This window comes from Vipera berus (assembly GCF_964194415.1).
Source record: "Vipera berus genome assembly, chromosome: 1".
In the NCBI taxonomy this organism is placed as follows: domain Eukaryota; kingdom Metazoa; phylum Chordata; class Lepidosauria; order Squamata; family Viperidae; genus Vipera; species Vipera berus.
Window position 1 is genome coordinate 191,824,178 of NC_138202.1, and position 25,607 is coordinate 191,849,784.

At 41.5% G+C, this 25,607-nt stretch overlaps 1 protein-coding gene across 2 annotated transcripts in view; it reads right to left on the bottom strand.

Annotated features, from left to right (window-relative positions):
- Window positions 1–24,645, bottom strand: part of CD2AP (CD2 associated protein) — a 96,795-nt gene extending 72,150 nt beyond the window's left edge. The window contains exons 1-2 of one of the 2 annotated variants that reach the window (XR_014028795.1): window positions 24,251–24,645; window positions 10,611–10,771 (exon numbers count right to left, since the gene is read on the bottom strand). Coding sequence is in view for 1 of the 2 variants with exons in the window: in XM_081346732.1 (XP_081202858.1) it covers window positions 10,611–10,771; window positions 24,251–24,254 (165 nt within the window). In the remaining variant the exon portion in view is untranslated. The remainder of the gene's footprint in view (window positions 1–10,610; window positions 10,772–24,250) is intronic. The other variant, XM_081346732.1, reaches the window with a different exon arrangement.
- Window positions 24,646–25,607: the final 962 nt, after the last annotated feature.

The window sequence follows — 25,607 nt, forward strand, 5'->3', positions numbered from 1 at the left end:
CAAGTGTAGCATCACTTTTTTCAGTACTGTTGTGACACTGAATGGTCACTAAACAAATGGTTGTAAGTTGAGGATTACCTGTAAAATCAGAGGGGGGGAGAGAAACCTTCTCCTCTTTTCATTTCTTTTTTACAGTATTATTTTTTTTCAGTTCAATAACAACCTAACTCCAGCAAAACAACATGATCCCTGTCTGAACACAAAGTGAAATCTGCAGCCTCTGGAGTGCTTCTTAGAATTCCAGGTACTGTATTCCAGTCTACTCCATTCCTTTCCATTGTATTCTGTTCTACTTCCTACTAATTTTCCATTTTTTTGCCCTTTCATTCAATATTCCTTAGTCACTGAACATGCTCAGTTCTTTGCATTACTCTTTTGGCTGCATAAACAATCTGGGTTTCCTGATAGGAAATGCTTCCTCCCATTTCAAATTATGCACAATTATTAGGCAACTGAGTATTTTGACCATATCATCATTTTTATGTATATTTTCTATCTCCAAGCTGTATAAACTTTAATGCTTAGTGGATATAAGCATATCAGGTGATGTGTATTTGTGTAATGAGGGACGGTGTGGCCTAAGGAGATCAACACACTATATCAAGGTGTGCATAATTATTAAGCAGCTTCTTTTCCTCAGGCAAAATGGGCCAAAAAGAGATTGTAAAATTCTTTCAGAAGGATGCAGCACTCTTGAACTTGCTAAGATATTAGGGCGTGATCACAAAACCATCAAACATTTTGTGGCAAACAGTCAAAAGGGTCACAAGAAACATTTTGAGAAAAAAAGATGCACATTAACTGCCAGTGATTTGAGATGAATCACACATGAAGCTATCAGGAACCTCTTATCCTCCAGTGCTGTTACAGTATATTCCAGAACTGCAACCTACCTAGAGTGCCCAGAAGCACAAGGTGTTCAGTGCTCAAAGACATGGCCAAGGTAAGGAAGGCTGAAACCTGACCACCACTGAATAAGACACATAAGTTGAAATATAAAGGCCTTAAAGATGAAAGAATAATGACATGGCCCCCTTCCTCACTTGACCTAAACCAGGGGTAGGCAACCTTGGCTCTTTTATGACTTGTGGACTTCAACTCCCAGAATCCCTGAGCCAGCATGGCTCAGCATGGAAACCTCTCCCTTCCCCTCAGCATGGCTGGCTCAGGAATTCTGGGAGTTGAAGTCCACGAGTCATAAAAGAGCCAAGGTTGCCTTGTAGGTCCTTCTTAAATGGGAGATTTACAGTGAAGGAAAACAGTGTACCTCTCTGAACAGTGTCTGGGATGCTGTGGTTGCTGCTGCACAAAACTTTGATCGTCAACAGATCAAGAAATTGACAGACTCCGTGTATGGAAGGCTTATAACTGTTATTGAAAAGAAGGGTAGCCATATTTGTCACTGATTATTTATTTATTTTGAAATATCAGATATGTTTGTTAGTAATTTTGAGTTATTATTTTCACTTTAACACAGGGGTGTTGAACTGCTGGCCTGCGGGCCGGACACATTATGTGGAAGCTGCGCCCATCCCATTGCTGGCAATGGCAAAACAGTCCCGATACATTGCGTGACGTCATGTGACGTTGCGAGTTTGACATGTCTGCTTTAACAGATGCAAATAAACGAGTGAGGTGGGCAAATTTTCATTTTTCATTTAGTTGCATGATAATTCTGCACACTAATAGTTTCCCCTATAATTGTGCACACATATTCTCCTAATAAAGCCAAAACCTCACTTTTACTTTCTTAAATATTGAGGTTTGAGGGATTGACTGAGAGCACTGTAGTTGTTCAGTAAGAAAATTAATCCTCCAAAATACAACTTACCTAATAATTGTATCCAGTGCACACATTTCTGTGTATTATTTATATTGTTACATGACATCTAAGTCAGATTATTAAAATTAGCAATGTAACAAATAACAACCAGCAGGTTATCCTGTGCAAGCATGTAAGCAGAGAACGTTTCAGCACTCCCCCGTGTTATTATTTAAAGTAATATTGGTACCTATAGACTGCATCACACTTGCCAGTATCACCTACATAAGTCACTGATTCACAGTATAGATTTTATTACTTTGTTTATTAAATACCAGCAAACCCATCATCAATGCCTTTCTCCATTAGAACTCAGGAAGAAATAAAAAAATCTCTAATATAGGAATAAAAATAATTTAGAAATTGCAACATTAATTATTGTTTCAGTTACCAACAATACAATTATAAATTCCTTACTAAAAATAACAGTTTCCCAGCATACTGCAAGGAAGCTGATTTAAATAACTGGATGCAAAACAAAATAAAGCATTCCGTTTGTTCCAAGTTCAACAACAGTTAGAACTGGTCAGTTCTTTTTTCAAAAGAGCTTTTATTTGAAAACACCTTAAAAATTGCCTTTGCATTTAATTCAAACCAAATTTTAAAAATTTAAATGGGTGGGGGGATTACTCCAGTATACAGTACAGTAAGTACAGTTCTGTAGGGGCACAAGAGCTGAGAAAACTGCAAATAGGCATGCTCTGATTTGTTTTCTCCTTTCAGCAAGGCTAAAACAGAAGTAAATGCACAGAATAATCAATACGTCAATTCTGCAGCATAATTTTACCTTGCCAAATTCATTAAAGCCCATAAAAATTGAAGCAATATCTAAATCCATATCCCAATTAAAATATTATCTAAATCCAAATAAACAAAGTTTAAAAAAATAAACAGCTGTCTGAGCCTGAAAAAAATATAATATTCGCAAACAGTCTTTCAGACAATGCCATGACATTACATAATTACTTAAATTATTTTAGAAATCAAAACACAATGATTTAATAATTTAACTCAGTTTAGGTAGTAACTTCTAGCAAGGAAAATTTGTAAAAGAACTTACTGGCTGTAAAGACATATTTGCTTCAACACACCCAGGTGTGTGTGTTTCAGAAATTTTTACCTACTTGTTGCAGTGGCCAAAGTTCAACTATTAACTAGAGCAAACGTTTCCTGGTTTGCCTAGGCTTGTAGCAATACCTACTTATATCAGTGAAGGAAGATCAACAATTCTCCACCCCACACGCACATACATCTTATTATATTACCCGTTTGTACTCAGTGGTACAGTTCTCCTAAGAGAGGATCTGGCCATTACCCTTTTCCCAAAATACTTCTTTCCATAGTTTCTTTTACAGTAGTTGGAATGCCATGTAAGAACTTCAACAACGAAATAAAAATTGTATTTATCCAGTAAAGCCTTAAGTAAAAAATAATAATCTTGATCATCAGGAACTTTCTAATTATACTTCTCAGATCTTTTCCCATCTCTTTTCATGTAATGCAAAGATATGCTTTGTATTTCTTGCTTTTTATGTCTGTGAATTTAGGATCTGTGAATATAAAAGGATTATTAAACATATTTTTTTAAAAAAAGTTAATTCAACCAAAATGCTTGCCTAGATTTCTTTGGTCCTGCTATTTAACCTGTACTAGTATAAAAGGAATACCGGTATATATGCTGTCCTTCCTATGGGTGCTGTGTGACCCAGTCACTGCAGTTGCTAAATCATGGCTTCCGTTATATGCAAACACAGGCAAAGTTGAGGCCTGCAGAGTATGCTAAAGGCACCTTCCTATACAGCATGATCAAGTGCTCCAAGGTTTTGCTATGTGCTACAAATGCACTCTATTGCCTCAAGGATGGAAAAGGACAAAAAAACGGTTTCTGTGCAGCCCTGATGATCTGCCTCCTCAGTTAATAGAGGTTGCACTGCAATAACATAGATCCAGATTCACAAATGCATGCTAACTTCAACTTGGACAGATAGAAATTTGGAAGGAGTTGCAATGCTCTATTTTGGTTAAATTACTTGGTTTGATCAAGGATGTATTAGATACAAAACAGTGACAAGGCTCATGCTTTGTCCAAAGCAACTTTCAAAACCCAAGAGAGACTGCAGAAATCATCTGCTAAAGCAGGCATGTCAAACTGCAGGCCCACGGGCCGGATGCATCATACTGAAACCGTGCCCAACCCATTGCCGGCAATGGGGAAAAAGTCACGATACATCGCGCAACATCACGTGATGTTGCGAGTTTGACAGGCCTGTGCTAAAAAGTTTATGTCCTGGCCATGAATATCATTTGATCTAATAATGGAATATTTCATGGGGAAAATACTGGAATACTGAATTATTCACCTGTTTTATATTGCTGCTAACCACCCAGAGTCATTGGGAGTTGGATGGCATATACATTTAATAAATTATTTTTCATAATGTGCTCTTGATTCCCCCACGTTTCCCAGATTAAAATAGTCTGAGGATTCTTTTGGGGAAAAAGATATAATTACTATTAATTTAGTAATTAATAATAATTAATTTTATTTTAGATCCAGTAATAAAAACAGAATGTTGAATTTAAATGCAGTTTTATTGTATGGTTCTTCCTGTCAAAAGATCATTGGAATTTGGAAGACAAGGAGGATTCTTTGGCTAGATAAGATTGATAAATTCTGGACTTTACAGGGAAGAAGCATAGTTTTGCTTGTGAAACTTAACATTGTAATACGAAGAATTTATTTGATGTGAATTAACACCTCTAACTCAAGAGCTGCACTATTATTGGTTGGTTTCTGGGTACATTAAATGTATTGTTTATCACTTTTAAAGCTGCCTGGACATTTTTGGGATGACCTGATCTTAGTGGTGTCTGCCCATCTACTAAGATTAGGAACTGAGGGCTGAGTTTTGGTCCCCCCCACTCTGGAAAACAAGGGCCTTTTCTGCTGCCACCTTTCTGCTATGGAACAGCATTCCTCCTGTTGGCAGTTAGAAAGGCCATTACGGCACGGTTTTCTTCAAAAGCTATAAACGATCACTATTTTGCATGAGTTTTTTCTTGCTGTGATACCACTGATTTTTAAATTATTCATTACATTACTTTTAGGTAATGCAATGAATAATTACATTGTTATGCAGTAGTTTGCTCCTGGTTTCTCTCATTTCAATATTTCCAATATTTAGGTGAACAGGGTAACTGTATCCATATTTTGAATGCTGCATGTGCAACTAAGCCTGAATCATAAGCCATGTTTCCTAGTTTAAAACTGTGGAAGCACTAGAATTTTGAATGTTTATGAAAAGATAAATAACATTTGGAGTTATATTTCCAGTTATATTTCTGGAACCGCATCTACATGGAGGGAAGTGTGTAGTGGGGTGACCCTGGGCTCGGTTCTGGGCCCAGTGCTCTTCAACATCTTCATCAATTATTTGGATGAGGGGATAGATGGGGAACTCATCAAATTTGCAGACAACACCAAGCTGGCAGGAATACCCAACACTCCAGAAGACAGGCTTAAGATATAGGAGGATCTGGACAGACTCGAACACCTTGCACTATCTAACAAAATGAAATTCAATTGTGAAAAAAGTAAGGTTCTACATTTAGGCAAGAAAAATAAAAAGCACAGGTAGGTGGTACCTTGCTCAATAGTAGCAACTGTGAGAGAGATCTCTGAGTCCTAGTGGACAATCACTTCAATATGAGCCAGCAATGTGCTGCAGCTGCCAAAAAAGCCAACACAGTGCTAGGCTGCATAACAGAGGGATAAAATCAAGATCATGTGAAGTGTTAATACTATTTTACAATGCCTTGGTAAGGCCACACTTGGAATACTGCATCCAGTTTTGGTCACAATATAAAAAAGATGTTGAGATTCTGGAAAGAGTGCAGAGAAGAGCAACAAAGATGATTATACCCAGGAATTGGGTAATTTAATGAAAAGAAGAACGAGGGGTGACATGATAGCAGTGTTCCAATATCTCAGGGGCTGCCACAGAGAAGATGGAGTCAAGGTATTCTCCAAAGAACCTGAAGGCAGGACAAGAAGCAATGGATGGAAACTAGTCAAGAAGAGAAGCAACCTAGAACTAAGGAGAAACTTCCTGACAGTTAGAACAATTAACCAGTGGAACAACCTGCATCCAGAAGCTGTGAATGCTCCAACACTGGAAACTTTTAAGAACAGACCGGACAGCCATTTGTCTGAAATGATATAGGGTTTCCTGCCTGAACTAGATGATCAGGGAGGGAACTGTTTGGGGCGGCTGAACCACCGGAGCTGACGCCAATTAATGGATCCCTCCATCCTGCCTTCTGCCCATTCTCACCCATCTTTGCCCATTCTCTCCCCACAGGACATAACGGGCCTGGGTGCTAGCCACGGTGGCAGAGTGGCTGGGCCATACACCTGCTACCCCATAGTGGTGAGAGCTCTATGGGGTATGCCTCACCCAGAGTACGTTCTGGACCACCTCCGGAAGCAGAGACACAACCCATCGTGAGAGGATGAGGAGTGGCCTGCTTCTGGGGGTTCGCCCGGCCAAGTGGCAGTGGCAGGGCGACGATCCAGATACGCACCTACCCGGCTCGACCCTCCTGCAAATTCACCATCCAGGGGACAGCCTTCCCGGAACCACCTGTGACTATGCCCGTTCAATACTCTAGCATAGCACTGCACGCCCTCAGGGGTTCCCCACTCTCCTGGGTGCGACCCGCCTTCATCACATCCAATCTTGATGACGGGCCCAACCACTGGGCCTCTGAGAGATGGCCGGGCAGGGTCAGGGGCCTCCAGCACATTCCCATCAAGAGGCCCCTGATTAAGTTCTTAGCTAAGTTTTTTGTGGGGTTAGGGAGGGGGGAGGGAGGAGACTATGGTTGCGCGGGAAAGGCACACCTTCCAGCCACCATAACGCATGCCAGGCCCACGGCCGTTCGCGACAGCGTACAACGAGGGCCAGTCGCCGATAACACCCAGTGGCGTACTGACGAACGTCCCATCCCTAGGATGGTGGGGAATGGCAGAAGGTGCACAGACAGAGGGCCGTATCGTCACCGGGAGTGTCATCTCCGCTCTGTAAAGGCGGTGAGACGCTCCGACCCTCTGTTCTCCCCCGGAGGACCCGGGAGCAAAGGTGCGCACCCTCCCATGCTGAGGCTGGTCTACCTGAATGCAAGGTCCGCAGCCAACAAAGCTCACCTCATTCGTGACCTATTGGAGAGTGAGCATGCGGACCTGGCCTGCATCACGGAAACCTGGCTGGGCCCAGAGGGGGGTGTTCCTCTGGTTGACCTCTGCCCGCCAGGTTTCCAGGTACTGCACCAGCCCCGGGCTCATGGGAGGGGCGGGGGAGTGGCAGTTATCATCAGGGAATCCCTTAGCCCGCGAGAGACCACCGTCCCTCAGATGGTCGGGTGTGAGTCTCTCCTACTGAGATTCGGCCCAGGGGCGCAGCTGGGTCTGCTGCTGGCGTACCTACCACCTAATCGTGCAGCGGCGGCCCTACCCGAGCTACTCGATGTCCTCTCAGAGTTGGTGGTTGAATTCCCAAGACTCATGGTCTTGGGCGACTTTAATCTACCGTCCCTGGGAGGATCGTCCGAACTGGCTCGGGAGTTCATGGCTTCCATGACGGCCATGGACCTGTTGCAAATAATTTCTGGGCCGACTCATGAGAGAGGCCACAACCCAGACTTGGTGTTCTTGTCTGGACGGTGGCGTGATGATGTCGGTGGGGGTGCCACAACTGTTACGCCCCTGTCATGGACCGATCACCACCTCCTGCGGCTAGACTTCCCCCTTGCCACCCCCCACCGTGGGTGCACGGTGCCAGTCAGATGGTACCGCCCTAGGCGCCTAATGGACCCTGATAAGTTCCAGGCAGCGCTTAGGGACTCGCATGCACCCCCTGCTCACAGCTCGGCGGAAGCCTTAGTGGAAGCCTGGGAAAAGGCAGCCACGGAGGCTCTGGACCGAGTTGTACCCTTGCGGCCTCTGACCCGGCGCAGATCCCAGCGAGCCCCATGGTTCACCGAGGAGCTCCGGGAGATGAAGCGTCGGAGACGGGGCCTAGAGAGCCGTTGGAGGTCCAGTCGATCCGAATCCGACCGATTGCGACTAAGAATCCTCACCAGGTCTTATCTCGCTGCGATAAGGGTGGCAAAATCCAACTACTTTTCCACCCTCATCGCGTCCGCAGATAATCGCCCAGCTGCCTTGTTCAGGGTGACTCGCTCCCTATTAAACCAAGAGGTGAGGGAGGAACCCTTGCAGGGTCGAGCCGAGGAATTTGGTCAATATCTGCTGGATAAAATCGCTCGGATTCGAACTGGTCTGGACTCCAACTGGGCTGAGATGGAAGAACAAGACATGGACAGTCTTGTCGACGTCATCTGGGAAGAATTTGATCCTGTAACTCCTAAGGAAGTGGACAGGATTATGAGAAGGTTAAGCTCCTCCACATGCTTACTGGACCCGTGCCCTTCCTGGCTGGCCTATGCAGCTCGAGAGGCGACACGAGGCTGGTTCCTAGCGGTCATCTCTGCTTCTCTGAGTGAGGGTCACTTCCCCACCGCCTTGAAGGAGGCGGTGGTGAGACCTCTCCTCAAGAAGCCCACCTTGGACCCATCCTCTTTGAATAACTTTCGTCCAGTCTCCAATCTTCGCTTCCTTGCGAAGGTTGTTGAGAGCGTGGTGGCGCACCAACTTCCTCAGATCCTGGATGAAGCGGTTTATCTAGACCCGTACCAATCGGGTTTCAGGCCGGGCTACAGCACGGAGACGGCATTGGTCGCTCTGATGAATGATCTCTGGAGAGCCCGGGACAGGGGCCATTCCTCTGTCCTAGTCTTATTAGACCTCTCGGCGGCTTTCGATACCATCGACCATGGTATCTTGCTGCGACGCCTCAGGGGACTGGGAGTGGGAGGCACGGTTCTGCGTTGGTTCTCCTCCTTTCTCCAGGGTCGCTCGCAGTCGGTGCTGACAGGGGGACAGAGGTCGACCCCGAGGCCTCTCGCTTGCGGAGTCCCTCAGGGGTCGGTCCTCTCGCCTCTCCTGTTCAACATCTACATGAAACCGCTGGGTGAGATCATTCGCAGTTTTGGAGTAGGGTACCATCAGTATGCTGATGACACCCAGCTTTTTATCTCAACTCCAAACAATATCAGTGATGCCCTAGACGTGATGTCCCGCTGCCTGAAAGCGGTCCGGGAATGGATGGGGAGAAACAGGCTTCAACTGAACCCGGACAAGACTGAATGGCTGTACGTACCGGGAAACCAGGAGATTCAGAACGTCCCACTGCTTAACATTGGGGACAAGTTACTTCCCCCTGTTGATAGGGCCCGCAACCTGGGTGTCCTCCTAGACTCGCAGCTCTCCCTGGAAGACCACATTGGAGCTGTGACCAAGGGGGCCTTCTCCCGGGTTCGACTAATTCGCCAACTACGGCCTTATCTGGACCTGGATTCCTTACGTACAGTCACCCATGCCCTTGTGACATCTCGCCTAGACTATTGTAACGCTCTCTACATGGGGCTGCCCTTGAGATCCACTCGGAAGCTTCAACTGGTGCAAAGTGCGGCGGCACGGACACTCTTGGGAGCCTCCCGATACTCCCATATCACACCTCTCCTCCGTGCGCTGCACTGGCTTCCGGCTGCCTTCCGTGTGAAGTTCAAGGTGCTAACGATGACTTACAAAGCCCTACATGGCATGGGTCCGGACTACCTTCGGGAGCACCTTCTGCCGATGTCAGCACCCCACCGTCCTGTGCGCTCCCACAGAGAGGGCCTCCTCAGGGTGCCACCGCTCAAGGAATGTCGGCTGGTGGCCCCCAGGGGGAGGGCATTCTCAGTGGGTGCGCCAGCCCTCTGGAACACCTTACCAACAGAAATCCGGATGGCCCCTGACCTCCGCACCTTCCGTCGCGACTTAAAAACTTTCCTGTTTCAGCAGGCTGGCCTGGCATGATAGCGTTAATTGGGGTCCCAGTTTGTGTTCATTAGTGTTTCTTATTATTTTTATTGTTCGATCTGTATACCTTCCTTCCTCTGTACACCGCCCCGAGTCCCTCGGGAGAAGGGCGGTTTATAAAAACTAATAAATAAATAAAATAAAATAAATCTCCAAGGTCCCTTCCAACATCATCATCATCATTCCAGAAAATCAATTTTTAAAAAGATGTTTGCCTATCAGTGAAATAATATCTACTAGTAAAACATATTACTTTTCTTTAATACCTATCAGGGCATACTGATGTCACAATTTCCTATTAACTTTATTATACTCTATTATTTGCGATAGGAAGGCCACTGAAGGCAAGCACATATTTTTATCATGACCAAGTTGGCATGAATTGAATACCTATTATTCTACTTGCAGTTCAACACACAACTAGCATCTACATATAAAAAGGATGAAGTGATTACTCACTACAGAAATATTAACAAAAGGAAATGCCACCCGCCTTAGGCATGAAAGCCAGCTAGGTGACTTTGGGTTAGTTACTCAGTCTCAGCCCAGCCTACCTCACAGGGTTATTGCTCCACGGAAAATAGGAGGAGAAAGGAGTATTAGGTATGTTCAGCCTTGAGTTATTTATAGAAATAATAAAGGCAGGATAAAAAGCACACTGAAATATCTTACGTAAATATGCTACGTCATATCATTCTTCAAATACCCTTTTCTGATTCTTTCTGATCTCTAAGCTAAACTCCCACCAATATAGATATAATAATTAAAGTTATCCAACAACTTTAATGAAGAACAAATGCTTACCTTAACAAAGTTATCAGGGAACATGCCCCTTTTCCCATTTAGTTCTCCTTCTAACCAGCCTTCTTCTTCAAGCTTTCTCACATTCCTTATGATTTCACCAGCTCGAATGGTTAGCTCATCATCATGTACAGCATCATAATTATATTCCACAACATATTCAACTGGGATAACAAAAGAAAAAGAGTCAGTTTGGTTCAATAAAACCGACAAAAATATTTTTTTTAAAAAAATGTAAGCTATAAGGTGAAAATGAACACAGGGCTTTTATACAGAACATTCAATAAGGTTGCTTTGCACAGCATATTAGCGCAAGCAAAACACTCCTTGAAGTTAAAGCAATCTTATCTTCTGGGAGTTAAATGACTGCTTCAAAAACTGCATATATATATACAGGCACCAGATATAAAGATCATCCATAAAATGAAGTGACTATGTGTACACAGAGAACAACCTGGGGAAAGCTGCAAACTTCCCAAAGAACTTGGTTACCTTAACATTTCAAGATGGGATTGTTTAATTTATGCTAATGTACCGGTACTTTGTGAAATCCCTCTTACAAATTACCCTGATCTTAGATAATGGTTGCAACTGTAAATTTAGTTGTTAAGAAACAAATAGAAGTATGATTTCCTGGTTAGAATCAGACTACAACGTATTCCTAAATAAATTACCCAACACAACAAACATTCAGTTGCATCTTTTTGAAACTTCAATCTATTCAAAAGGAAAAGGCCACATACCCATCTTTTCCGTTCTAAGGGATTTACTTCACAATCATAAAACTAAATCAGAATGAGGGCAGTAATTCTTCTCCTCTTCTTGGATATCTCAAATTTTAAAAAAGCATCAAGAGACAACATAATCACTGTTGCAAAGATTGCAATGAAGCATATACAGGATAAGCAAAAGAAGTTTTCCAGTCATTCTAAGTCCTTTCAACTTTTTGGGGGGATGATTGAAAATTTTCATCTCAGCCCTATCATAGCTTTTTAAAACTAAAAATATAAAAAGAAATGTTACTGTATTAATTCCTTAATGTATCCCCATATAAATTGCTTGTTAATTAGCTAGCAAACCAACTGAGGTTAGGGTACAATCTGAAAATATTTTCTGGCTGTCATGAACAAGTTATTATTATTGTTATGGTTTGTCACTCAGTCAGTCAGGTGGATTTGGCATTTTTATCCCACCTATCAAGTCCTTCCCAAGGACCCAAGGTAGATAGATGTTGTTGCCTGATGGTGTTAAAGGTATTATTGCAGGATGGAAGCTGTTCCAAGTAAAGCTACATTTTACAATTAACTGATTGTGATTTTGTTCATACCACAACAGTGTTTTTATATGGTGCTCTAGTTATTTTGGAACTGGACACTACTTATATGGACAAGCTTGGATCAAGTATGTAATTGGAAGTAGAAGATGGAAAAATGTGATCAAGTCAGCCAGGGTGTTGTCCAGTGTAGATTGCAGTACAGACCACAAATTATTGGTGTCAGATAACTTAGAAAATTGAAAAAGTAAATATGCCAGACAGATTTGACTTAGAAGGGTTAGACCATAAGATCAACACAAGGAACAGATTTGGTACTTTTAATTTACATGAAAGAGAACATGAGGAAGAAGGGAAGGCACAAGAAATACTATGAAGGCTGGAGACAAAAAAACCCCAAAATCGAAAAAAGGTTAATGTGGTTTTTATAGCAAGTTATTATAATAGCACAGGAAAGATGGAGGATAAATGCTTTCAACAGCATTTCATAATTAAGATCCCAGCACTGCAATAGCATTGTCCTGCAAATATCCAGAGAAAGCAATTTCTTGTTAAATGAAGATAAATAGGGGAACAGGAAAAAATACCGTATTTTCCGGCGTATAAGACGACTTTTTAACCCATGAAAATCATCTCAAAAGTTGGGGGGTCGTCTTATACGCCCAGTCGTCTTATACGCCGGAAAATCAGCGAGCCCGGGAAGGCATGCCCTCCCCTCTCACTGTGGAGGAAGCAGGGCAGGCTGGCGTCTGGCGGGAGCCAGCAGGGCAGTCCTGCGCACGCGCGCGCTCCCCAGCTGTTAAGGAGCACTCCTTAGCAGCTGGGGAGCACGCGTGCGCGCAGGACTGCCCTGCCGGCTCCCACCCGACACTCTTCCCTCTTGAGGCAGCATCGCTCCCCGGCTCCTAAGGAGTCCTCGGGGATGCTGCCTCAAGAGGGAAGAGAGTCGGGTCCTGCCGGCTCCCGCCCGACGCTCTTCCCTCTTGAGGCAGCATCACTCCCCGGCTCCTAAGGAGTCCTCAGAGATGCTGCCTCAAGAGGGAAGAGCGTCGAGCAGGAGCCGGCAGGGCAGTCCTGCACACGTGCGCACTCCCCGGCTGCTAAGGAGTGCTCCTTAACAGCTAGGGAGCGTGCACGTGCGCAGGACTGCCCTGCCGGCTCCTGTCAGACGCCAGCCTGCCCTGCTTCCTCCACAGTGAGAGGGGAGGGCGTGCCTTCCCGGGCTCGCTGATTTTCCGGCGTATAAGATGAAAAATCTTGAAAATCATCTCAAAAGTTGGGGGGTCGTCTTATACGCCGGAAAATACGGTATTTCTCCTATACAACAGAACATGCCATTTTGAACAATAATTTAATTGTATATTTTCTCCCAACTTTCTTTCCAAAATTCTTCTCTCAATGGAAAAAGTCCAAATGTTCTCTTTTGAGTTAGGCATCCCTAACAGCAATTATATTTCAATTGCTTCAAGTTTATCAACAAACCAGTACTAGCTAGAATTCACAAATTCTATGAGCAAATTTTGTAACTCTATTTTTACAGCCACAAACATTCACCAGAAATATCACTAGATGGCACTAGTACTTGTGGGAAGTCACACACCCACCCCAGAGAAGAAAATATTAAAAGGGCAAAATATTATATTTCCTCATAGGATCTTGAAGAGGCAGAGAAGCATGCCCAGTTTTTCTTCATAGCCCCAGGTTTCCCTCCCCCAAGCAGAAACCAGCTCTGTAGAAATGCAGATGTAATATCCATTCAGGAAGGTTGGAGCCCTCCAGCTAGAAGCTCAGAAATACAAAGACACCTAAAATCTGCATACCCCACTCAAACTCTAGGACAGGACATAATAGGATTAACCCACAGATGCCAAAGGGGCACACTCGGACTCAGGTCAAAGTACATGACACAGGAAATACAAAGCCTCAAACTCCAAACAAAAGCCCAAGAGGATATAAAACCCACTCCCTACTACATGTGCTCTCTCTTTTCTTCCAGAGCCATCTTTCTGTCTGTTTCTCCTCTTCAATAAACTACAACCTTCTTTCTAAAGCAGTCGCCATGTTGTTTATTCCCGGCTTGGACTGGTCCGTGATGAAGACTTTTCCTTCAACATACTCATTTAACCTAATTTTTTTTAAAACAGATTCTTAAGTACCAAATTTTTGCAATATTTCTGTTGTGTGAATTCTTCTAAGATTTCAGCCAAATTAGTTCTTTGTCTAAAATATTTTTTAAAAAATAGTATTTTAGACAAAGTATTTTGGGCTATTTCTCCTATTCAAAATTATCAAAGTCACCTGTTTGAAAAGCTTGCTAATCCCTGCTAAAATCCCTCAAGTATTAACAAGTACTTGAAAAGTCAAGCGTCTCTCTCTACTCTCCACTCACTCACTATCTGCTATTGAAGAAAACACGCAAGGGAAAAGAAGAATTAGTTCTTAATAATTTTTGCACATTCCTACCTTTATGGAAATCTGTTAAGTGTAAATTATTGTACAAAACTGATCCCTTCTTCTCCTTCATATTACGTGTACTACCGTAATATATTTAATTGCATTAAAAATATGTCTAGAGGGAATTTACCAAATTATTTTAAAAGACATATATTGAATGTTGGAAAGGTTCTGAGAGTCACGCTATGACTACTTCCTTTATATGATACTGGTACTGAATATCACATCACAAAACATCTTTTATGTTAACTCCTGTGCTGTTAACACATCCAAATGATCTTAAAAGTTATCTATTCTAGCCGCTGATCTCCGTGTTTCTAGTACTGCTTTTCTATTGTGCTCAAAATTGATCAGTGCGTAGAAAAACTGCTTTTTCAGTTATGAGTTATACTGGATATAATTTCTTAGGAAATGAAGAAACCACAGCACTGGTGTAAGCTTATTGACTGATATAACTTTTGCCACTAGGAAAATATTTCCCTGTGTAAGTTTGGAGCCCATCACAGTGCTTGCAGAGAACGCCTAAGAAGAAAGCTACAACTCCTTATCATATAAACATGAGACTTCACTACTCAATTCTACAGATTTGTATATCAGTAAAATAAAAGTTATCATTGGTAGCTACTTCTGTTCCAAATCATATCCTTAGAACTATCCTGTCTATGTTCCAAAGGTGCTTTTTCAAGAGGCAACTAGACTTTCTTGTTTTTCTTTAAAGATGTTTCACATCCGAGCTGAAGAAGCTTCTTGGATGAGAAGCGAAATGTCTTTAAAAAAAAAACAAGAAAGTCCAGTTGCCTCTTGAAAAATCACCTTTGGGACACCATGACCTGGATGACTGATGACTGTGAATATCCCTAGACATTTCCTGTCTATGGAAGTCAATAATCAACGAGTTAATTTTAGTTGTCTTTGAGCATCTGCCATTTTTTCTACCACATAAAAGGCCACAAACATTTATGCATAGGCCACTGCTTCCTGTTCAAGTAACAAGCAATGTTTAAAAAGAAAAAAAGGAGGTGTCCAAGAATTTTATATAAATATGGATTTTTCCTACTTAAAAGACAGAAACACAATTTTAAAATACAACCAAAGTTTATTCCTAAAACTTGCATGGTAATACAGAATGCTAATCCTATAGTAGTCAACATCTGGCATAAGGATGATCAAGCAGAAATACTGGTATTCACGTGTTCCTGCTTATTTAATATGCACTATGTTATACTATTTTGCAAAATGTTGTCAAAATAAAACTAACTCTACTTGAGTTATCTAATAGAAAAGCCATCAACAGAGCTAAAATCCCTCTACACTGAATTTGAATTATTCATAAAAGTATGCCATTGGAACAATCTAGAATTAAACCAAATTTTGGGAAATCATGGGTAGGAAGCAGCAGCATGGGTATAGAAGTGAAGTGATAACATTAATAATCATTTAAAACCAAGAGCCAGAACCAATCCACGATCCTTGAAAGAAAGAAAAATATACAAATAGTATACAAAGTTTGATGGATGAAAATTTCTCCCACTTACATTAATTGAAGTACGGTAATTATTTATTCACTGGCAGTAATGTAAAGTATTTCTGCCATAGAGTTAGTGCCACATCTTGAGATTACATGAAATAATATTGCCCAAGAAACTTGACAAAGTGCCTGACAATCTGTAGATCTCTTTTTCAAGCTCCTCCACCCTATTCCGAAATTACTGTTAATACTGCACTGCATGCTATCTGTATTTAGTCAGAAGCAATTTCCACTGTTCCCTATGCGAACTGCCCTGTAGAAAATAAGTGAGCCTTTTACATTTCTAATGTGTATCCCAAGGCTGAAATGTTTATTTAATTTTGAATTAGCTACTAAATTTCCACAATATGAATTGAAGTATATATAATTTGCTTGTTGAAAGTATTACTGGTAATAGCCTGAAATATGCATTGTAAGATAACCAAGTAACACTGCTGGTTGGAATGTGCTTACCTAAGGTAAGGTAAAGGTTCCCCCGCACATGCGTGCTCGTCGTTTCCGACTCTAGGGGCCGGTGCTCATCTCCGTTTCAAAGCCGAAGAGCCAGCGCTTGTCCGAGGACGTCTCCGTGGTCATGTGGCCGGCATGACTAGACGCCAAAGGCGCACAGAACGCTGTTACCTTCCCACCGTAGTGGTCCCTATTTTTCTACTTGCATTTTTTTTACGTGCTTTCGAACTGCTAGGTTGGCAGAAGCTGGGACGAGTAACAGGCGCTCACTCTGTTACGCGGCACTCGGGATTCGACCCGCCAAACTGCCGACCTTCTGATCGACAAGCTCAGCGTCCTAACCCACTGAGCCACCGCGTCCCTCGGTGCTTACCTACTACTCCCAAAATGATGCCAGGCTCCCTGCTACTTCAACAAGACAACATTTATAGCACCCAGACAGACAATAACACAATTTGGCTATCTTTGGCCAGAGAGACTGTCCCTGCTTAGAATGACAACAGCATTCATTATAAGAAGAATTATCACCAATTTTTCAAAAACTTACCTACAATATAGCATGTCAGATTTCTCCAGAAAACGAATGAATTCAAATATCAATATTAGGAGGATGAGGAAATGACTTTTGCTACATCCAGTGTACAAAACTGTACTTAGTTTTCCTGGAGTAAACTAGTAATTTCAAAAAACACAGCTTCAAATTTTTCATTTTTAAGATTTATCACTGCATAAAAACATCAATATTATAAATAAGAGATTTAGTAATATATAAGACCTAGCAGTGTATTGGAAAAGCAAATATAGTTTATAGTTTGAAACAATGGTCAGTTGACTGTAGACAGGACTGTATATGATTTGTTCTGTTTGGGTACAAAAATTTATGTGAGAACTGTAATAGTCTACTTCTTGGGGAAGCAAAGATGTGCTTGAAAATGTGCACCCAATGCTTCAAATACAACAGAATCTAGGAGGACTTCAGTGCATCATAATCACTCCTCTTAGGTATGCAAATAAATAATAAAATGAAATAGCATGAGATCTTGTGCAAGAGTATGAAAATATTGTGGTTTCTTCGTCCTTATATATAAAACTATAGCCTTCTTTTGAGATTTCTGCCATTAAAAAAATTAATGTTCATATATTTAATGTTGGAATGCCATGGATACCAGCTAGGATTTTATACTGCTGACCCTTGCAAGTAACATAAATGGCAAGTAACTTGTTATATTCTATTCATTTAGTAATTGAAGCCCTACATTTTCTATTTTGAAGAGCTAGTTTCTTAACAATAAGAAGAGAACACAGAATCCATTTCCATTATCCAGTCATGTAACAGGTACATAGTTAAAAAAATCTGGACATCTGTAAGTATTTAACCTTGTCAATATCATATATTATTGTGCATATATATCCTTAGAACAAAATTCCTTTAGAGCACAGCAAGAACTTATGTTTTAATAAAGTATTATTCTCATTGCATCTCCAAAGACATGATTTACTCATTCTTCTTTTATATAAATATAATGGCCCAATAAATGTGAAAGTTTGGTTATGATATTAAGTCTCCTACTGTGTAAAATAAATGGCATCTCCTATTCTATTCCATTCTTTAAAATTTGCTTATCAAATTTATGTATATTGCCTGTCAGTCAGTCAGTTAAAAAACTATTTTGGGCAGTGTACAACAATAAATAAAAACAACAAATATTAATTCTGCTCTTTTTTATGTCAAGAGAATCTAGTGATCACTTCTAATAAATTAGGTGTCTTTAAAATTTTAAATGCCACTGGTCCAAACTGAAATGTTACAATACAATGTTAAAATACAGTAGAGTATCATCATTGGGTTGCAACGAAAGTTATTTTTCCATTAACAAAGAAAATGGTACCATTAGCATTCAACAGTTGTCCTAAAATAAAACCCACATCTAGACTTGAAAAAAATGCTATCTATTTTATGCTACATCACACACACACACACACACACACACACACGCACACACAGTGCATTTTTTGTAAAAGAAAAAGGTGTCGGAACTCACACTTCATACAACCCGCCTTGCCTACCCTACAAGATTCCATCCAAAAAAGGTGCCGGAACTCCGTTCTGAGCGTTCTATGACAAAAAAAGCCCTGGATATATATATAGTCATGTTTATGCAGTGTATATTGGAGGTGGTTACCCTTCGAGAGCTGTATGCGACAAAATCTCATTTTAATGTATGCTGCTTAGCATACATTTAAAGTAACAATAGTTATTCTATACCTATTTCTATATCTTTTATTGTTGATAGCCGCCCTGAGTCCTTCAGGAGATAGGGCGGCATATAAGTCCCATTAAATAAATAAATAAATAAAGAGACAGGAATAATTGTGGTAGTAATTCCTGGACAATCTAACCCTAATATTCTATTGATTTGTTTGAAAGTATCAAGGACTAAGACTGACACAGCCCATATTAATGTTTCCAGAAACAAATTGTCCAGACTTTATTTACATCCATTTTATGGAATTTTTATACTTTTATATAGGTAGTCCTTGACATACAATAATTCATTTAGTGATCGTTCAAAGTTACAACAGCACTGAAAAAAGTGACATGACCATTTTTCACAGTTACGACCTTAGCAGCATCCCCATGAACATGGGATCAAAATTCAGATGCTTGGTAACTGGTTCATATTTATGACCGTTGCTGTACTCTAAGGTCATGTGATCCCCTTTTGCAACCTTCTGACAAGCAAAGTCAATGAGGAAGCCAGATTCACTTAACAACCAGGTTACTAACTTATCAACTGCAGTGATTCACTTAACAACTATGGCAAGAAAGGTCGTAAAATGGGGCAAAACTCACAACAAATGTCTTACTTAACAACAGAAATTTTAGGCTCAATTGTGGCCACAAGTCAAGAACTACCTGTATAACAAACATCTAAGCGTCTATGAAGAGTGGGAACAGAAATATTTTTTCCCTGATTTTCTAATAAAGCTAAGAAAGGTTCTCATTTCAAATCAATCATTTTCCATTAGGATAGCTCCTTGATAAGCCTGGTTTTAATACTAAATATGGCCAAATCCAACTCACACACCTTCCTCTTTCCTCTGTTATCCTATTGAAATCAATGAATCCATTCATTTTTATACTAATTTCCTCTGCACAAAATACAGTTAAGTACTTGCAAATGTATTTCTATTAAAACCAGTTAATATTACCAACCGCCTAAAGGTTTTGTGTCAACTGTCTAAAACTCCAGAAACTAAATAAAGAGTAATTTCTCATATTATTTTTGGGATACTATTTATTTAAAAAAAAAACCTTCAAACTTTGAAAGAGAATATTTAAAATAAGGTTCTAAAATTCTGGCATCTGACTATTCTAGTCTTATTTTCTTTCACTATTACCAGGGCTTTTTTTGTCATAGAATGCTCAGAATGGAGTTCCGGCACCTTTTTTGAATGGAACATTGTAGGGTAGGCAAGGCGGGTTGTATGACATGTGTGAGTTCCGGCACCTTTTTCTTTTACAAAAAAAGCACTGACTGTTACTAATGTATATTTTGCATTTCCTGATGAAGATAGCACACCGCTGAATGCAAAGGAGCTCTCAACCCTGATAAAGAAACAAGGGAACATATTAGATAAAAGCATGCACAGAAACAGGAAAAGCAGGAAATGAAATGTAGATAGGGAAGAGATGTAAAACAGTTTTAAAAACTTGCCTCTCAACTGTAAGATGGCAGGGAAAAATGTGACAAGATTACAACAAGCCTAGACTATAGGAAAAATCCTGATATCTGATTATTGGCCAAATATTGAAGCTCTTAAATCTACTTCTGATCCTTTTGCTGTTTCTGAGCTGCAATATAGTTCACACTCTTGATGGAGGCAGTGGAAACTGGATCTCACTTATGCCCCACATCAAATAGTGTCCAGACGGGAAAGGAAAATAACTGCACAGTAGCAATATGAATTTTATATTCTTCTAGTACAGACTTTTTATTATTCTGCTTTTTTGTAACTATTATGGCAATTTTGGCTATGGTCGTGATTCCCCCCTTGATTCTTCATTATGTGAAGTTTTTTAAAATATGTTTTACACTATATTTGGATATAATAAAGTTAAGTTTCAAATTTCACTGCCAATGAATATGAAACGGGTGACTGATGTTATCCAATAGAAGCGCATCTCTGAAATCTAAAACTGGCACGGCCTTACACATTTTTCCCCACACTGTGTTCTATCTATGACATACTAAGATTCCATGAGAACCTGAAAAATTAGGGACAAAATAAATAATTAAAATGTAAACAATTTTCTATCACCAGAACTTTATATAAACATGGCCAACATGGCTGTAGAACTTGCTAGATTTAAAAAAAATAATCCCAGAACTCTTGATGATTACTCATATTTGAGGACTGGAATTGTTCAATGCTAATGATGATACAAGTAGTCCTTGACTTACAACAGTTCATTTAGTGACCGAAGTGACAATGGCACTGGAAAAAGTGACTTATGACCACTTTTCACACTTATGACTATTGCAGCACCCCCATGGTCACATGATCAAAATTTAAATGCCTAGCATTCATATTTATGACATTTGCAGTGTCCTGGGGTCATGTGATCACCTTCTGCAACCTTCTTACAAGCAAAATAAATGGGAAAAGCAGATTCACTGAACAACCAGGTTACTAACTGAACAACTGTAATGATTCACTTAACAACTGTGGCAAAAAAAAGTGGTAGAATGGGGCAAAAGTCACTTAAGAACTATCTCGCTTAACAGAAATTTGGGCTTCAATTGTGGTTGTAAGTCAAGGACTACCTGTACATGAAACTGATTACAGAAATAGTTCAGGAACTGCAGTTAACATTTTAGTGACTACACTGCATTGGGATTGCCTATAATGTCCTATTAAGCCAATGTCTATATACACTTGTCTGTATTTTGGGGATCAGAACCCATTTTGATATTCTCTGTGTAGATAGCAAGAAACAAGTCTAAACACTTGTGGTGATACCACAGTTCTTGAACATTCTCCTGTATACCTTCCTTCAGGCATTCCTTTTGGCATATTTACAGAGGCGGTTAACCTATTTTGCAAATCCAGTGTTTTTTCTCTTAATGTTCTAAGTCAGTGATGGCGAACCTTTTAGAGACCAAGTGCCCAAACTGCAACCCAAAACACACTTATGTATCCTCATCTGCTGTGTGGGCGTGGCCCATTGGGTGGGCGCCCATTGGATTGGCATGGCATTAAAAAGCCCAACACATTCATTAAAAATTCTAAATGGCCATCTGAAAGGTTCCAGTGAAAATTCATGAAAATAGTAGGCCTGTATCCCACCAGGGTTAATATTCTAGGAGTGGTTTTGCATAAGATCTGTGACATAGAGCAAATGTATCTTGCTTCCTTAAAATCAGTAACAAGAGAATTGTAAAATGTATACACACATAACACTTGAAAGAAGAAAGATCACCACTATCCCACACCACCTATCCTAGCTTTTGTCCCAGAGGGCAAAGGATTTACCTAGTTATTTCCTCAACTTTTATGTTAAGTATACTGATAACTTTATTATCAAATTTATCAATTCATGCTATTAAGAATAAGCAGGAGCCTTTTCAAAATATTATAGTCTATGTAAAATGAACAGTGTTTTTCATTTTATGTTCTATCAAAATAATGATCATGTTTAAGATACTGAAGAAAGTGTAATAGCAAGATGTTACTTAGTTTCAAATAAGACAGGATAAGTTAATTTTCAGACCAAACAAGCTTACATGAATTTTGAAAGCACTTCCACATCAGTATATATTTACAGAATGTTTTCCTTTGCATGTAGGCAAGCATATATATTGAACTCCATCTAATTATATAGAATATTATCACAAGAATGATCACGATGGAGGATTTGGCTTGTCTGAACCAGGTATCTTAGCCATAAACGGACTGTAACACCAGGCAGCCAGCCCTATGTAGGAATACTTTTGGATTAGAACTTCTCTTGTCTTCGCAAGCAATACATACAATAGGCATCAAGAAGTACACTGAATATTATATGAGAAACTAGCTAAAATATGTGTGCATTATTAGAGAATATATTTGCATGCAAAGAAAAAATTTCAAGAAACAGCATATAACTAAGCATTTACACATTTAACACTACATTTGTTGCACTAAACAAATATTTATAGCATTTATCATAAAAAATTGGTTTTGCTTCACCAATACCAATTTATAAAGAGTCACATTTAAAGTGAAATTTGTAGGCAACCACGTCATTCCTAACTGGGAATAAAAAAAAACCTTCAGGAAATATTATCAAGCAACATTACATAATTTTTCCAGAGAAAACAACTGTTGAAGTAGACCTGAAGCAATTACTAATTAATAACAAAAGCAGGTTTTAGGTTTTAGCAACCACTACCACTTCCTCCAATTACAACTGTCAGTTTTTGTTATATAGCAATAAATCAAGTACTTTGTTTTCAAAAAATATCCAGATTCTCCTTTAAATATACTGTACCTTCCATTCTTCATTAAGTAAAAATATCTACAATTTTACTTGCCACAAATAAAAATCAAGTTACAAATCCATCTGATCCGTTACAGATCTTCCTAGAGATCCAATATTCTTGTTTCAGACATGTATCATTTTTGTATTTATCAACTGTGAAATGCATGCACTACTTAGCAACTATAGTGTATATTCCTCAGCATGGAGAGGGGAGGTGCTATATTTCTGGCAATGGATTTATTTATCTCCACAACTAATACACCAAATACTCAGGAATAGTCACACTAGATAAACTGGATTTATTGTACAGTATTTCTAAAGAAGCATATATATTTTCAGGCTGTATATGCCTTGCAGAAAAAAAAATAGCAATCCCTTTTCACTTTATTTTAAAGAAACTGACACAAAAAACCAATACATAAAAGCATATCAGCCATACAACCTATCATAACACTTATCCGCGTAGCACAGAAGTAAGGCAAATGTACATAATGTCTCAACTGTAATCCAACAAAAATCAATCATAGCGCCTTGCAAAACAGCAGCAGATTTTCACTAGTCCAAACATGCTTCCACATGAAACAAAAAAGCAGGCCATAACATTAACTGCACCTTCACCTGAATAAATGAGTTTCCTTTCCCATCACTTTCCAAGGTAAAAAAAAAGAAAAAAGTCGACAGCAGTTAGTAGGATACAAAAGTTCCTACTTATTTTCTAAATATAGGAAAAAGTTTAGAAGAACCAGTAAGTCAACTACGTTTTCCAGCCTTAAATTGGCAGGAAGCCCATTCAAGCTTCCTGTCCGGTATCCTACCTGTTCGCGTAATTCTGACTAATTGGATACTCTGGAGCAGGGGTCTTCAAACTTGGCCCTTTTATGACTTGTGGACTTCAACTCCCAGAATTCCTCAGCCAGCAAAGCTGGCTGAGGAATTCTGGGAGTTGAAGTCCACAAGTCATAAAAGGGCCAAGTTTGAAGACCCCTGCTCTGGAGTCTTCCAGGATGAGAAAATATGCGACTGAGCCAGCGTTAGCGCCCAAGGACTAGTTGCAACCTTTGATGCCGGAGGAGGGGTGAACCGCAAAAAAAGCTACTTTCCTCCCATCCTATTTGGGTCTGGCTCGGGGGAAAAGAGCGAAACCAGCCAAGAATGCCCAACCGGGGGAGGAAGGGGGGGAGACCAGCCTAAGATTTTTAGGGAGCGCCGGGAGGGGTTCCTGCCCCCCCCCACTCCGCCGCCAGTCCCGGGTGAGGGCTGCGGAGGGACGAACCGTCTTGCGAGGCGTTTGTTCTCCGCTCCCAGCAGGAAACGAAGCAGACTTCTGGGGCGGCCCCCGCCCCAAAAGCCAGGAAGGAAAGGTCATTCCATCGGAGCAATTGGGGTGAAGGCTCCCTCCTCTCCCGCCTTACCCATGCTGTGCGAACCCAGCTGGGCTGCAGCCCCGCCACCGCCGCCGCTGCTTCCTCAGCCTTCCGGGCCTGACGCTCTAGCAGCCGCCAAACTCAGGCCGGACTCCGCAGCTCCCCATCGGCGCTCGCACCACGCGACTCGGGAAAAGGAGAAGTCGGGCTCGCTCCGTGGTGGCGGCGGCGGCGGCGGGAGCAGCCCGCCAAATCTGCGCCGTCCTCAGCGCTCGCTGGCGGTCTGGTCCGAGTCTGCTCGTGCTTCCTCTTCCTTGCGTCCCGCCCGCCCGCCAGACACGGGTATAGGGGCCGGCCTGGGGGCGACAAATCCCGCGAGACCTCGGCGGGCCCGCTTCCCTTCCCTCCCGTAGCGCCGGGCAGCGCTGCCAGCTGCCTGCGGTTGCCAGGTGCGGGCGGTGCCGGCTGCTCCTCCCGCACTGGGGAAGCCGCGCCGCCTCCGCGAGGAGGGACAACAGGAGGCCGTTCTTGGAGCACTTCGCGTGTCCCGGCCTTTCCATTGGAATCTCTTCAGTATTACATGGAAAACAAGACGGGGAAGCGGACGCGCAAGGGTGAAGCGCCGCTAATCCTGGGGCCCGGGGTCAACTTTGTACCCGGCCTTTCAGCACGTTAAGGCTCCACATAACTTTATAAAGAGGAGCCCTATCAGGCAGAAGGAGCCTGGTGCGAGGGATGTTTTTGAGAGGCTACAGACGTCCTCCGGTGAAACGGCCCGCATGGGGAAAGAGCGTGGAGCTCCCTTACGGGTTTTATGAGACAGCCCCACGTGCGTGGGAAGATTCCTGTTAAAAGGGAAGATGTAGCCCACGATGGGAAAGAAGTGTGTCTCTGGAGAGCCGGGTGGGCTGGTTGGAAGTAAAACTCCCGACCTGTTATCAGCTGTCTCCTACTTGCTTAGAAAACAGCACTTAAGCTTGCTTAGTAGACAAAATGGGATAACCCTCTTATGAGGGAGGGCCTTTAGTGTGGATGGATAGATGCAGGAAGTTAATGTTTTGGGCAGGCACGGTAAATAACAGGATCCCTGCCTACTCTGTCATTCTTCAGCTTGTGATTTTCGAGGCCATCCATTTTAGGACTTAACAAGGAGAGTAGGTAGGGCCTGTCATTACACAAAGTAAGGCAGGAGCAAGCTTACAGCAGGAAGTGACAGACAGCCATTCAAGAAGAAAGTGTATACTGCACACCAGATCTTCTATTCTAAACCCTTCGAGATAGCTAAGAGGAATAAAGAAGCTTGGCCTACTGCTGAACTGAAATGCATCTGCCAATCCAGGCACCTTTTCTAAATTGAATATAAGGAAGTCTTTGGCCTTTGCTGTAGGGACCAAAACGTCCTAGG